We start from the raw sequence: 16,773 nt of genomic DNA, 5'->3' as shown, positions 1-16,773 counted from the left end.
TTTGGCATCGGTAGGAGGGACGCGGACGTGCGGAAACTTTTCCGCTCCGCTCGAAGCGGCGCGGCGCTGTGCCGCACGCGCGATAGCATTCTTGGTAAAGGTTAGCAGTGTTGACATTGTAGTTTCGCGAATATCATCTCATGTATAGTGGATGCCGGAATTCGCCGAGATCCACGCAGCATAACTGCTGACACGGGTGTACACACCCGGATGTATCATAGTTTTACACCCTAATCCATAGGATAGAACGCCAATCAGCGTCTGGCCTTCCATCAGTGGAGCACCTGGATCACCCTGCAAGTAGACGAGGGTTGACAGTTTCAGTGATTACACGCAGCACCGCTCACGCTGATTTGCTAATGCATCGCTGATTCGAAAAGAGGATCACGTCGCCCGATTGTGTTCCCGCGTTACCCGAAGCCAATTATTCGGCCGTAACGCTACCGGTCATCGTGCCCCCCTTTTCTCGAATAAAAACTGTGTCACGCTACTAACGATACTGCGTCGTCACGACGTCAATGCTAATGAATGCGTGCGCTCTGATTATGTTGGAGCTGTGACAAACGGTTAGTAATTTTGTAACTTTTTTAATTTAACACATTACCGACCGGTGATTATTGCATAATTTTGAAAAATCTGTGTTACATGGTTAAACAATTTTTAATTGAACCTTCAGTAGCAACAGCAATTTTCATTGTGAACTCAATAACGTCACCCTCAATAACGTCATCTAATAGTTCCATTTAAGATTGCAATGTAACAGAAAATTTCTATGCTTTCTTTTGGTACATGCACAATTATTGAAAATCCTTTTAACCCTCCGAAGACCGTGCCGGTCACATTGACCCCTACAGCGGTGCCGCACACATTGACGAAATGTGACGTAGCCGCTTATGGTAAGCACAGAGGCCAGAGGAGTCTTTTCGATGTGTGCGTTGCGTGATTTATGGTGGGGAGCTCGAGCGATAGTGAATGTAGTTGTGAATATACGTGTGGGGTCAGAATTGACCCTGGCACGAACAGCTGTGCCTCGGTACTAGGCTTCTGGTAGGTAAAGTGTTAATTAAGGGAGTATAGACTAGGGTGGACCTTAGCTATACTTGATGCAAATTATTTTGCAAAAATTTTTCCCGCACAACCCGCAGAATTATGACAACTGTTGAGAAAATGATCTGGAAAAAATTTGGGACCGATTGGATCATGGGAAACTGCCGCGCAACAAATTTGAAATTTTTTTTTAAATCTTGACATAAATATACGTTGGAATATATCGTTGAATTTGTCTTTTTTTTCTCTGTAAGAATCCATATATAGCATCATTGTTAATAGAGAAAACAACCGTGACCTTGAAAACTTGAAAAAATGACCTTGACAAATTTTTTTCTCTGATGCTAGTCTTCTTCTCTCACCTCCTTACATACTAAAACTTTTTTTTGAAGAGTTTTTTCATATATACATAACTAACAGAGATATTAAGGGGCGTAATTTGCATTATTCGGAAGCATACAATTGCGCATGTAGCTATTTTCATAGCTACATGCTGCCGAATAATACAAATTACGCCTCGTAAACGAAAAAATAGATCGATACAATTATTTATCCCAGATCTGCTTGTGGACATTCGGTAAGACCAAGCAGAACCTGCCCTAGACACGACTGTGTTAACCCTTTCGAAGTAATTCCAAAAAACTCTCAGTTAACAAGTAGTCTTCAATGCGTCTCAAAAACGTAATCAATCATGGAGGGATTGATCAGGTGTTTCTCTCTATATTAAAAAATCTTTAAAAATCGTTTGACAAATTCTGTTTTGTGGCGTCAGGATACTGCTTTCTGTGTCATTGGCCACCTTCAGTACTTCAACTCTGTTCAATATTCAATTCAATGTTCAATTCAATGAACATAGTTCAAGGACTGAAGGTGGTCAATGACACCGCCGAACAGGGCGTTAAACTAATGGAGGATTATCATAAAATTTTATCAAGAAACGAAGAGGAACAACAATATAACATACATATACTACAAACTGTGATGGAATATCGAAAGCAGTATCCTGACGCCACAAAACAGAATGTGTCAAACGATTTTTAAAGATTTTTTAATATAGAGAGAAACACCTGATCAATCCTTCCATGATTAATTGCATTTTTAAGATGCATTGAAGACTGCTGGTTAACTGAGAGTTTTTTGGAATTACATACTTCGAAAGGGTTAACAGAGTCGCGCCTACGGCAGGATCTGCTTGGTCTTACCGAATGTCCACAAGCAGATCTGGGATACATAATTGTATCAAGAATTGAGACAGGATTTGCTGGGCTCTACTGACGAGTCCGCCAGCAAATCCGGGACAAAAAATACTTTGATGTCACCTCTTTTCGTAATTTACATAATATTCATAATAACTTTTTTTCCGATATAGGAACAGTTTTTCTTTTGTAGATTGGAATGTATTATTGAATTTATATATATAATATATAAGGGAGTAGACTCGTTTCCAGGATTGCAAGGGTGTGGGATTCGCCTTCCCATTTCTCGATAATACAAATACGGGGTTTTTCATTAATCAAAAACGCTTGATAAAAGATTGATCTAAGGCGCTATCTGCTTCAAAAATCCTATTTTTTCGATTACGAGGCGTAGTTTGCATTATTTGAAAGCATACAACTGCGCATGTAGCTATTCTTATAGCTACGAACGATCCTAACAACCTAAGCGGGAAAGGTGCCTCGAATAGCTCTCTCTTGCGAGCTATAAGTTGGAACTCCCTGGGCTAACAACAAAATATTAAACCGTTACCGCCCACTACTACGCGATTGCAGGAGGTGGCAAGCCGCCATCTTGTATGGGTTGGAAGTGGTGACATTGTATTGATGCGAGTCTGTTATTATAAGTCGCTGGATGCCTTCAGTCTTGTCTAACGCGTGACGGTAACGAAAATAATATAACATTGAAATATCGTCAAATAAATACAACATTGAAAAAGGAACATCGATCGTCATCTTTCGAAAACTGACTCCAGGAAAAATTGTTGCTTCCGTTTAACAGTTTTTTATTATCAATAATAAGAAATATACTTAACACTTTACCTACCGGAAGCCAATTAATAGGATTTTAAATAGTTGTGCTGTATCAAAAGAAATCATAGAAATTTTCTTTTACATTGCAATCTTAAATGAAACTGTTAGATGACGTTATGGACGATGACTTGTTAGTTCACAACGAAAATTGCTGTTACTATTAATGGAACCTTCTTCCATTAAAAAGTGTCTAGCTATGTACCACAGATTTTTCAAAATTATGCAATAATCGATCGGTAATGTGTTAAGGTGCTCAAATTGAAAATCACGAAGGTTAAATTGATTATTTTTGTAACGATTGATTACAGGATAAATACCTATCAGTAGTTAACAGCGTTAAGGACACTATTGTCGCGTAAGACATAACACAAATGATGCTCTGCGTTATCAGCAACTCAATGTGTATCAGCGGTTGAATGGATATTGAGCACTATTCACGGCGCATAATGGAAAATTATCACAATGCACGGAGATTTCAACGCACTCCATCGTATAATAATAACTATAAATTCGACGGTGCCGCGTAAAGAGCGATACCCTATCGGTTCTCCGGGCCAGCAATAGATTCCAATACCATTTTTGCCCAATTTTCGCACGGAAAATACAATTCCCCCCGAAAGTCATATAACTCGGCCCGGCCCGCCTTTTGAAATCGGGCGAACGCGCTGCTGGCGATTCGAATATACGATTTCTGAATACGATCCGCGCTTTAAGAGAGGAAAACTAATTGGAATTTTCCAGACCGCTCCCTGGAAGCAATTCTAACGCTCTTTTGGAAATAATTGACAGCCTCGGCGAAGAGAACCCTGCTGATTTATTTTCCCTTCCCAAGAATTCGTTTGATGTATCGACGCGCGACATGCTGATTGTACTTCATTTTAATATCATTCCTAATTTATCATGAAATAATATTACGTATAAGCATTTTATGGAAGAATGATGTATTCTGAATGCAAAAAAAAAGATTGGTGGCCCTCAAAAGCTCATACAACATAAGAAAATATTAAAAAATAAAATTGATGGAAGTTTGTCACATATCCTGTAACGTGCAAGAATGCGCGCGAGTGTGATGTGAGCATGAGCGTTGGGTCCAGTGATGTTACAAAGGTGCAACTTCGAAGATCCCCTAAAATATTGCACAGCAATTAAGAATCATCCCACGAATCCGTGTCATAGCTGCAATTAAAGAAGAATTATAACAGTCCCAAGCACAATGCGCAGGGGATGTTGGAACGAGCAGCTCGAAGCGACGGAGGCTCGCGACAAATTTACGATGATTTAAATTACCCCGAATATTCCTTGATTGAAAGCGTACCCCAGCTGTTTGTCGTTCGTTTTACACGTTAATTATCGTTCATATAAATTTGCCGGTTCGGTTGGTTCGCCGAGAGCGCGAGCGAATTCGCGCGAGAAGGGGCGCCGCGCATGATTTATCGGCGAACGTCAGACAGTTTTTGGGGGTGTGGGGGCAGGGTTGCAATCGGGTTCTCGAGTCGGTTGGTGGAGTTTATTGTCCGCTTATTGGGTGCAATCGACAGACGGAATTAGCCGCGGAAGCGTTTCGAATCGCCATTGAATCACAGGACGGGACAAGAGCGGTCGCGGCGCGGCGCGGCGCGGCGTGCACGCGTAAAAGACAATCAGCCGCCCCCCTCCACCCTCCCGTTAACGAGCCACCAAATCCATTCGTTTCGTACGCTTTTCTTCGTTTTCTTTTTATTTTTGCGCTCCCGCTCCCGCGTTATGTACCCAAAGGTCGGAATTTTGACGCGTCGATGAAAGAACGAGGAACAAAGACGATTTCCCCGGACGAGACGGAATTGAATGTTCAATAATGAATGAGCGCGCGTTGAATGATCGACGGAAGTCCCAAGAGCCTGCAAATAGAACCGATTCAATCTGAGCGTCAAACGCTATATCCTTCGAGTTTAATCTCAGCTTTTTATGCCTTTTAACGAAACAACGTTCGACGGCCTAGCATGCCATTACTGTATGCACAAACAATACGGTAGGTAATTCGATTGTGTACACGGTTGAGCAGAACCGCCGCGCCCGCGTCTCAATGGCGGCATTTTGATTGAACGTTGTATGTACTTACTCGATCGAACAAAATTGTAAGAAACCTCGAAAATGATTGAGATTAAGGTATCGTATTGCTCTTGCATTAACCAAGAATCGAAAGAAACAATTATCATTCGTTTTAAAGGACACTCGACCTCCGTTTATGTGAACGAAATTTTACTGAGTGCCCGATTATACACTTCGCGATAGGGGTGTGCCAGATCCCGGTCGGGACGGCAATTTCTCGCGGGATCGGGACGGAATCCCGAGTCTTTCGGAATCCCGAATCGTCGCGGGATCCCATATATTTTCGGAAATCCCGAATCATCTCGGAATCCTGCGCATACTCGGGAATTCCGAAAATTCTCGGGAATCTCGGATATTTTCAAGAATCCCGGATATTTTACGGGAATCCCGAACATGTTCGGGAATCTCGCACACCCCTACTTCGCGACAATAAGATGGCACACCTATTTTATTTAAGGTGGTAGACTCGTTGCCAGAATTGCAAGGGTGCGGGATGCGCGTTCTCAGTTCTCGATAATGCAAAGAAGGGGTTTTTCAGTAGACAAACGCGCTAGATAAAGGATTAATCTAGGCCGCGATCACCCTCGAAAGTCCTATTTTTACGTTTATGAGGCGTAATATGCATTATTCACAGTCACAGATTAATGAAAATATTGGGTTGGAACGAAAGTTCGTAGCGGTTTTAGATTAAAACTCGAAGATAAAATTAGGATATTTTTACATAGATTTGTTCATTAACATATTTTCCATTCACTTCTACTACTTTTTGCCATTTTTTAGGTGACTTATCATGTTACTCAATAAACCTATGAATAAATATCTTAATTTTATCTTTGAATTTTGATTTAAAAACGCTACGAATGGCTACATGCGCAGTTGTATGCTTCCAAATAATGCAAATTACGCTGCCGAATAATGCATAATTACGCCTCGTAAACGGAAAAATAGGACTTTTGAAGGCGATAGTGGCCTAGATCGATCCGTTTGAAACGTTCCGTTTGCAAAATAATGGTGGCCAAATCGAAGCCGCCGTTTAAGGACTATTGTTAACAGCCATGAACCATGATGGTTCTCAACTCAAGGAACGGAAGACGACGTTAAAACATTTAACATTATTTTATAAGAGAACGGTTGAGTTCCGACCTATGCTTCCTTTGACAAGTTTGGTCTCCATGGTGAGTAGAACCCGATACAAGCATAAAAAATTGAATTTCAAGGTCAAAGTCAATTTTGCGGCAATTTCTTTTAACAAATCTCCACCGATCCGAAGGTGTACAACCATCTGCCAAAACCATGACACTAAAATTTGTTACACCCTGTACAACACACAAAAAAATGTTTGTTTTTTATAGGTTCTCGGAACGTGACCCCCCTTTTTGTGCTGGCTCTGGGACTCATATAACACGGTTTCACACAACACGGCATTTTAGGGACCTATCTACCGTGTTATAGGAGGGTTACCTGTACTCTCTCGAAAGAAGTTTTCAAATTCCCATCAACAGCTTGCTGTTTGTTTATGGCCATAAAGTAGAGACTAATATTTTACGAATAGAACGCCCACACCTCCAAGGTCCGGCGCAGCCAGTTTTCAATAGCAAGCGCATATTGTGCGGAGCCATCTATCTTCCTAATGATCACTTTGCCGACACATCAAATTGGGAAACTCCCCGTTTACGCGGCCGTCAGACACATTAGCGGCCCGTTTTTGGGTGTCAGGTCGCTCATTGTTCGCGAAACGGTTGCGTCTGACATCGAAGCCCATAAGCAACGGGCTGTTTAGGTACTCGGGCTGCATAACCCGGTGCACGCCGGATGCACATACATACACCCAACCCAGACCGAGAGACTCTCGGCGAGCGGCGTGGCACGACGACGCGACGGCGAGGACGACGTCGAGGGATCTGCTTAGCAGACGCTACAGGATCTTAGGTGTCGCAGGGTTGTCGTGGCTCGCGAATGCACACAGCCCACCGTTTCACCCCCTCGCTAAACTTCCCTTGTCTTCATCTTACCTGACACGTCTCCACCCCGAGGGTCATGTTACCAGCGCAGAGCATTTTCTCGAACACCGGCTCGTAGCTGGGTATCTTCGAGATGCAGGTGTCTTGATTCACTATTGGTACCGCTGTCGCTGCCAGCTGCGATTCCCCTGGACCATCCTACAAATCGTTGTGTCTTTTAGTCATTCGTTCGCTAGATTTACAGGCAAGCAGAAGAAGAACCAATATCGTACCTACCACTTAACACGTTCGCTGCCGAGCGACATTTTCAAAAACGGTTCCACCACGCCAACATATTTTAATGAATTGTAAAATGAAAATGCAAGACATGTATTTATGGGAAAGATATTGAATTTAGATAATATTTAACTGCTTTATTTTATGACAAACTTAAACACAAACTCGTTGTTGGCAGCGAACATGTTAAGAAAGGATTCTCGTGTAATAGGTTCAAAAGATCGAGACATGTTTGTTTACATAAATCGAAGGGGAGACCGGGGCTAAAAGTTCCGATTTTGAAGAAACATATGAAATGACGTCGACATAGTATACGTATTTTCATCTTTAACGAGTAAATTGTTCTTTTTATTTATTCTTTCAATTACAATATTGTAGTAGGGGTTTCTTAATATTTTTTCATTTATTTTTCGTTGGGCGAAACGAAACTTTTTGCCTCGTTGTGGGGCAAATTGTTACCAAAGTATAAAATTTGCTAATAATTAAAACTTTCATGAAAATAATATTGATTTATTTAGGTTTAGGTTAACGAAAATATGCTGTTTCACAGAGAACTCAAAACAGTATAATAACTCAAATATTATCTTTGGTATGAAATTACTTTGACATAATTGCATTCAATTATTTAGCCACCAAGAAGGTGCAATGTTGTGTAACACTAATTGAATAGTAAATAAATGTTGTGAATCCTAGTTTTCTGGCTTCTTGTGGCAGATGACCAAAATAAATAGATAAACATTTCAGAAAGTATTTGGCCATAGTTTTTCCTTCATGCTCATTGAAGACGATTATCCTCTTTTCTGTATCCTATTGTAGCCTCCTGTTCATCTTTTAGTTTTTTAATAAATCTGGACAAAGTCACGTGACCGATATTGAAGTTTCTCGCGATTGTTTTTCTTTTCTTTTTAAATAAAATACTAACTATATAATACTTTTTTAAAACAAAAACACAACAAGAATTATTGTACATATGCAAAAAAATTTATTTTTACATCCTGTAGTAACCTAATTGCTCTGGCTTCCCAAAAAAGGTCAAATTGTATAGTACAATATTAAAAAAGTTATCGTCTTTTTCAGAGCGTCCGAATATTAATTAAGCCTTCGTTAAAAACACACGCTACACTACCGCGGATGCCACACAAATGTACGACAGAGAGTTTTCCCAACTTTTATAACAAAAACAACCGGAAACTAATCGCGCATCCTTCTCCTTTTTTTATAAACAATGGTCGGAACAATTTACCTGGGGAACTTTTAGCCCCGAACTCCCCTACAACGTTTTAAAAACATGTTCCCACAGTATAAAAGCTTAATTATACAAAATGACGATTTTACAGCTTGTTTAGTGAGGCGCGCTCGCGAACACTTCTCGTTATATCTGCGACTGTAGTTTAAACACATTTTTTCCGAAATTACATTTTCAAAACTGGCGTACACAATAACTGAATCAATTCGTTACAAATTTCTCGTGATAAGTACTGAACCACAACTTCTACATAATTTCTTAATTATAATATTTCCTATGATATAAGATTAAATTTCCTGTTGAAAAAGTAGTATATTTCCTTTAAACATTTATAACTTCTGCAATTTTCTATATTTTTTCTTAAATGTTGGTTCAGTACCAGCGTAAATAAATCAAACTGTACGATAATTCTTCAAGTTTTGCTTTCCAATAACTGTGACACTTGCTACACTGTACGCTATTAGCTACTTTGTTAACGCGGTTTACAGGATTCTAATAATTGTCACAAAGTTTTTTTTTTAAATTATGTAAATTATCGAAGTCAAACTTTTGGACTCAAACTAGATATAACAAGATATCTTTTTTGGGCTGATTTTTTGGCCACAAATGTTGTACATCCTTAAAAGGGGTGATTCCCAAGTTCAGAAGATTCTGAAACGTTTGTAAGTACCTATACTTGACATCACTTGACATTCGTATTTTATAATGTAGGATTAATATACGTATGTGTAACAGTGAATATAAGGTATTCTTTCACATTTTGCAACTTCTTTATGATTCGAATGGACAGGGAAACGATCACTTTTTTTGGTACGGGGCTATCGACGAACGTCCCTGTAAATTGCGTTTGGCTTGAGGCGCACGAGCATGTTCTGTCTCATCGACACGAACGGTTGGACTGTAGTTCATAGTAGGCTTTTATCTAGATACATACGTATACTTCTACACAATCAAATTTTTCAAGAATTTCAACAGCTAATATCTCAACTAGCTCTCGGAAATTGATATTGTTTCTCCATATAAAATCTTTTAACCCCCCATTCACCCCTATAGAGTTTTAATTTTATGTCATGCCGCAATCTTAGATTTCAAAACCCCTTTTCACCCCCTTAGGGGATCAATTTTTAAAAATGCCGAAATAGGTGTTTGATTAATTATATCAAAGAGCATTAAGACCAAGTATGAAGTAAATCCGACCACGAACAAAATATTCCTCATACAAACGTTGCAACCCCTTTTCACCCCCTTGGGGGTTCAATTTTTTAAAATGCCGAAACAGGTGTTTTATTAATTATATCAAAGAGCATTAAGACCAAGTATGAGGTAAATCCCCCCGACCACGAACAAAATATTCCTCATACAAACGTTGCAACCCCTTTTCACCCCCTTGGGGATTGAATTTCGAAATCTCCTTTCTTATCCCTTGTATAGATCATAAGGGAAACCTCTGTGCAAAATTTCAGCTTTCTAAGTCCAAGGGTTTAGCCTGGGCGTTGATAGGTGAGTCAGGACTTCGCTTTTATGTATGTATGTATATGTATACATAACTATTTGTTTGCGACATATGACTTCTTTCAAACTTTTTCTCTTGTGACTAAGTGGAAGGTGTTGATGTAAAAAACAACTTTGACAACAATTTCTTTGTTGTAAACAATTTTGCTGCAAGATTTTCTTACAAGTGTCCACCGATCCTAGATTCACCCCTAAAACGGACGACCATTACCTTTTATACAACCTGTACAAATATGTATACGAGTTCTACAAATTACGAATAATCTTTTGTATTACTAATATGTATGAGAAAAGATATTCAAGATTTGTTGGTTCATACAATATTTTCCTATATTTGGAAACTGTCTAAAAAATAAGATTTTGGCAACGAATTGTATATTATTGGTATGGTAGGTTGAATTTTATTTCATAATAATCTGTTTTCTTTTAATATGATTATAATGTCTAAACTATTTAAGTTCTTTTTACATTATTTCTGAAGCAGCCTGTTTTATTTAAAATCGTGAATTGTACGTTTTTGCATAGTCGAATTTAAATAGTGAAGAACGAAATGAAGTATTTATTCTAATTGTAAGTTCATCTCTCAATCGCAGTACGTAGAATTACACGTATTGTTACTCATCACATCTAAAAGTTACTGTCAAATATGCATAATTTTATTTATTTGTATAATGTAGAGGAGGTCCAGTCTCTACTAGGATATTAAAACTTTTACGGTATAACCGATTTACATTTCAATTAAATTCCCTGCTTCAACGTTAAGAATAATTCTCAATACAATCGTCATTATTCAAGTGCGGTTAAGATTCCTTATTATTCCTATTCGGCGCTTGTATTCATACAATAACACAATAAATGTAAATGGTTTCAGCGAGATCTTCTGTAATTGTTATGTAAGTTTCATTGTTTATGGTACTTAAGCTTTAAGTCTATTATGGTGCTAGAGTTGGGACTGAAAGTTCAGGTCATTAAGATCGTATTTCTCTTTGTCTACTTCGTATCTTATTTAAGTAATTGTTGTATAAAAGAGACTCTGGACGACAGTGATGTTCACGATGTCCTCGATTTTTTTGTCTCTTAACACTTTCGTAGGATTTCGAGTGTCCCGATTTCACACTGTCATCGTGACAGTTTCTTGTTACAAGCGTCTCTTGTTTCTTACTGTGCTCCATAATGAGGCAACTTATATGTTTGATGTACTGCTCGCTTGTATATTTCATAGTGCAAAGCCATTACTATTACACCAAAAAGCGCATACTCTGCGACACATTGTTTCAGGAGACTTTATATTATCCAGTGAATTCTTAACAAGCCACAGTACACGTTATTTAACGGTAACATTATCCTACTATATAGTCACTTTTAATATAATTATTTATTTCTTTAACCCTAGATTTACGCGACCTGTCAAAATGAGGGGTTATAAATTATTCAATCTACAATGATTGAAATTGTAAGCATGCATCTACAGTGAGCCACGAAAGTATTTGAACGCACTTTAAAACAGTATAACTTTTTTATAATTGTACCAAACGACCTGATGTTTTGTAAGCAATTAGAAGCATTGATTTACTAAATGATCTGCAAAAAAGATTTCCCAAAAATTATTATACAATTTACAAGGTTGCATGCAAAAATAAAATTCATTCTCATGTAATTCGTAGCAATTGCAATTTTTTCAAAATCTTTTTTGCATGTCATTAGGTAAATCAATTCTTTTAATTGCTCAAAAAATGTCAGGTCGTTTAGTCCGATCATTAAAAAGTTATACTGTTTTAAAGTGCGTTCAAATACTTTCGTGGTTTATAAATTATTTAAAAAATTTATTTCATTATTATATAACAATAAAAGTCGCTAAAAATCTGAATAATTACGTTTCTGTTGTTTTTTTTTAAGTAATGACAAATAGTTACTTTTGGTGCTGCGTAAACATAGTCTTAAAAGTATACAAGTGCAAAAAGCGTTCGTTTTACATCCACTATGTACCGTATTCATATCTGAGCGGAAATTGAATCAGATATCATGAGGAAGCGAATATTTAATGAATGAATTTGCGTTATAATGACTACACGATGACACCAAATGATAATTATTATTAACGGGCAGAGAACGGACAGTTTGAAAATAACTTTTCACTGCAATGCGATATGGGGTGTGCAGCATCCTTCGATGATACATATACTCATATTCAATTTTATGTGAAACTGATAAACTGAGGAAGGGAATTTAAAATATTTCATAATTGTGTGCACTGACAATCATCATTATTGCTCATGTAATAAGAAAAACCCTCGGGTCCGTCCTGTTTTTTAGATCGTACAGTTCTATTATTTTTATGCGGCCTCGCCGACCGCACGAACGTAAAAAAGGACAGCGCGTGTAAACAGGGACCGTGCGGTTGAAGGCACACTACATGCATACCGTCAATTAAACCGTCAATTAATACAGATCAAATTATATCGTTTTAACCAGAAAAATGCCACAAATATTGGGTTGGAAAGAAAGTAATTTCGGTATTTTAAGGTGAAGTCAAACCCAATTTCTTTATTCAAGCGATGAACTTCAGTCAATCAAATATTTCCTTGTTGGTTCTTTTTGGCAAAAGATCATCGAAATAAAGGTAAAATATGTTATGTATTTTTTTAAAGTTCATTGCTTGAGTAAAAAAATTGGGCTCTATTTCACGTTAAAATACCGAAATTACTTTCTTGCCAAGTCAATATGTTGGCAAAAGTCTCATAAAAAATAATGAAAAATAAAGAAGTTTTATAAGGGGGATAAGAAATTTTTTTATCAAGACTAAATTGTACTCCGAAAAACAAGAGAAGTACTTACAAGGTTGTGCTTCCATCCTGTCACGAAACAAATCGTTCCATCATCGAGTTCTGTATAATTTTCGTCCGGTAGACCAATTGGTAGTAATTTCTCACCGAATTGAACAGGAACCTTTAACTATTAAAAGAAATTGTATTAGACTGTTTGATGTCGTGATACATGATGTTGTGTTCGACTCACACATTTAACGTGACAATTAATTGTGGTACAAAAACTATTCAGGGTGTCCCAAAATTCGTGAAAATCCCGAAAGGGGGTGGTTCCTGAGACCATTTCAAGCGACCTTTTCCTTTGCAAAAATGTTATCCGCGGCTTTGTTTAAGAGTTATTAACGAAAAACACGGACCAATCAGAGCGCGACCTAGACGTGAGTTGCCACAGTCGGCCAATAGACAATAGACAGTTGGCGCGCCGGGCCGACTGTGGCAACTCGCGTCTAGGTCGCGCTCTGATTGGTCCGTGTTTTTCGTTAATAACTCTTAAACAAAGGCGCGGATAAAATTTTTGTAAAGGAAAATGTCGCTTGAAATGGTCTCAGGAACCACCCCCTTTCGGGATTTTCACGAATTTTGGGACACCCTGTATATTGTTCACCTTCAACACAAGATGACTCATAGGTGCACGTACCAAACTTGACAGCGCATCTGACAGTTAAAAATAAGACAAACATGATACAAGTAGTTTTCAATTGTCTTATTATTTACGTTTTTAAATTTGTATTTTTTGGAAAGCGATCTAGGAGACAAGGTGATTTACAAAGTGTTTTTAGCTAGTGAGAGAGAGAGAGAGAAGCTAGTTCTTAACAATTATAAGTTAAATATTTGAATCACAAATAACCATATCAAATATTCTATGTTGAAGATAAACAAACAGACAGACAAACAGACAGACAGACAGACAAACAGAAAGACAAACAGAAAGACAAACAGAAAGACAAACAGACAGACAGACAGACAAACAGACAGACAAACAAATAGACAAACAAATAGACAAGAAAGCGAGCTAATAAAAACGTGGTAAAAACAGATTGGAAGGTAAAGTTGTCTAAAACTGAACCTTCTCCTGCCATTCCTGTACGTACGTTTACATTTTAATTTTGAATGTGTATTTTCGGGGGTATACATATAAGGTTACTATAGAAACGAAAATGATAGTAATTTTTCACGGAAGTAAGGCAAATGGGTAGGACAAATCCCTGTGCAGTAGAATTTCTTTGCTAGTTTCGTCTAGCAACTAGTATTAGAATACACAATAGGGTGGCTCTTATCTACTCTTGTCAAACATTTTTGTCAAAATTTCTTGGATGGCATCCCGTAAAGTTGTTCCAAATAATTAAAAAAATGGAGTGCCCACAGATAACGGGAAAACGAGTCCTTAATGCGTGTGCGTGGATTAAACATTAAAATAATTAATTTAATACTCATAAAATAGTTTTTCTCTAATATCTTTTAACGCGTCGAAACGCATGTTAACACTAAAACTACCGAGCACTGAAAGCGATTAGAATGTTTTAGCTGATAAAATTGACAAGGCTCTATTTATTTAGATTTCGTGCAGTTTTTATTGCAATATGTGCTTGGATAAAGAAATGTATCGAATCAATTTCCATGCAAGTAACGTGATAATTTCAATAATTACAAAATTAAAAATATGAGACTGTTCATTTGACCAGCAGTGGTAGGTTTAGTGTTAACAAACCTGTACATCTGAAGAGGCTGCATGTGGTTGTCGTAGTTTCATGAAAATGTATCACTCGACAGCCACGATAGGCGGTATCACTGTCGCGCCGCTACAATGCTTCTCGCGGCTCGGCTACATGCAGCCGAATAATACAAATTACGCCTCGAAAACGCAAACGTAGGCCACCGTGGGATATGTCCCCCCTAGATTGATCTTGTATCTAGTGCAGGCCTGGGCGACGCACAGTGGTCGATTTACTCCAAAACGTGGCCAAAAATTAAAAAAATGAATTTTCTAATCAAGATTTTTTTATACGTGGATTGGCTACCCTGATAGTTGAGCCATTGGATGGTTAATGGGAAAAGGGCCTGACCTTTCCACCTGAACGAGACATTCAGTCTGAAAGTGACCATCGTTCAAGTAGCAGCTACGCACAGGTAAATCGTGGAGTGAGAAAAGTGCCCAGAAGTGAATATATTTGTATTATATCCTACTAATTTTTATTCTACAATATGGAGGGTGTCCCTGGAGATAAGTAAATCATGTTTATACATTATATAAAATGCAAGTAGCAATGGATAATGTAATATATAAAATATGACAAAATTTCATACGAAAATTTTGGAAACCTAGGAAAATAGTTATGATCTGGATCGATCTGGACTATGTGACTTGTACACACCTTTAGTTTGCATTATCACCTAGTAGGATCAACAAAAACGGGTGTCCCGATGTGCCCCAGCGGTTTTTTTTGCAATTTTTGTAATGTACTGCATGGGCTGAAAACCTGCTTTTTGTGATCTAGACCTTATTTCATGGTTTAAAGTAATATTATTATAGGTCTTTGAATTCGTCTCGATACCAGTTACAATATTATGAAGTAAAAAATATATGTTAATATTTAAAAAATTGAAGTGACCTTCTTTCTTTATAAAAAAAGATTCTTTTTTCAATTTTTTATATTGAAATTTGTAGAAAAGTGAATACTGATCAACTTTTATTGGAAACATGTTTTTGTCAGATCAAACCTATTTGAAAAATCGTGTTAAAATCCCGCTTATCGCGCTTGTTCCTTCGCACGGAGGGTTTTACTACGGACCGTATTTCTATTGTGTATATTTAACTAGTTTAAGTGACCGTGCTTCTTTTTTGGTGCGTTTTTTGCATTGGAAAAACCGAAAAAGTACCGGTATTTTAACGATTTCGGTAGAATATCGGTTATACCAAAACCGATATTTGAACGATTTCAAGCATTTGCTGCTAGTTTCTTTGCCATTTCAACTTCGACGTTTTCTGTTTCTGTATCCATCTTTCTTCGTTGATCTCTTTTGTTTTCAAATTCTATTTCTCGCCTTCCGTATTGTCCTTTCTGTCTCTTTTCTACTCTTCAGCTTCCGGTGTCAAAGTTGTAGTTTCCAGGAAGGAACTTTTTATTTTAATAAAGGATCATTTACACGGCGAGTTCCAAATAATATTTTCAGTTATTGAAGAACTATGATATCTAAGAAATTTAGAAGTTCTTATCAATTAACGGACCATAAAAACGGAACGCTTGAAAATTTGATATATGTATTCAGGAGGAAGTGGTTGAAAGTTAACAGAACTGAAGTAAGATTTTACCAACAGTTCCGACCAATGGCTGAACGGTTCCCTGACATTTGATCTAATTTATAACCTTCCATTCTTCAAAACATATTTAAAACAAGAATTTCTTCTTTTACAATTTAATATTTAGCCGGCTACTTGTGTTCTTTATATAATTTGATATTAGATTCACATTTAACAAGACAAAAAATCTTGAGGTATCAAATGTCAGCTGTATTTAATACTTTCTTACTACGTACATCCGCCATATTGGTTCCGCCATTTTGTTTTCTGTTCTTTTAATTTCGGTTTCATAATTAACGACTTCAGGAACACCAAGTTTTGTCCCATTCTGACAGTTTTCATAGGTTCAATCTCGATTTTACAGCCGCCATTTTACTTTTTTGCGATTTGGATTTTTAGATTCATAATCAGCGACCTCGAAAACCCTGAGATACCTAGTTTTGTATAAATCAAAGAAAGATTTGATTTTTGGCCACGCTTTGTGCGTGACGCT

General features: G+C 37.6%; 1 protein-coding gene across 1 annotated transcript in view; it reads right to left on the bottom strand.

Moving 5' to 3' along the window:
- Positions 1–16,773, bottom strand: part of LOC143216265 (trypsin-4-like) — a 28,821-nt gene continuing 12,048 nt past the window's right edge. The window contains exons 3-5 of the mRNA XM_076439156.1: positions 12,993–13,109; positions 7,175–7,321; positions 1–294 (exon numbers count right to left, since the gene is read on the bottom strand). Of these exons, the coding sequence (XP_076295271.1) occupies positions 139–294; positions 7,175–7,321; positions 12,993–13,109 (420 nt within the window). The 3' untranslated portion in view covers positions 1–138. The remainder of the gene's footprint in view (positions 295–7,174; positions 7,322–12,992; positions 13,110–16,773) is intronic.

This window comes from Lasioglossum baleicum, chromosome 2 (genome assembly GCF_051020765.1).
Source record: "Lasioglossum baleicum chromosome 2, iyLasBale1, whole genome shotgun sequence".
Lineage (NCBI taxonomy): Eukaryota > Metazoa > Arthropoda > Insecta > Hymenoptera > Halictidae > Lasioglossum > Lasioglossum baleicum.
The sequence above is the reverse complement of the archived record's forward strand: the minus strand, read 5'-3'. Positions and strand labels throughout refer to the sequence as shown.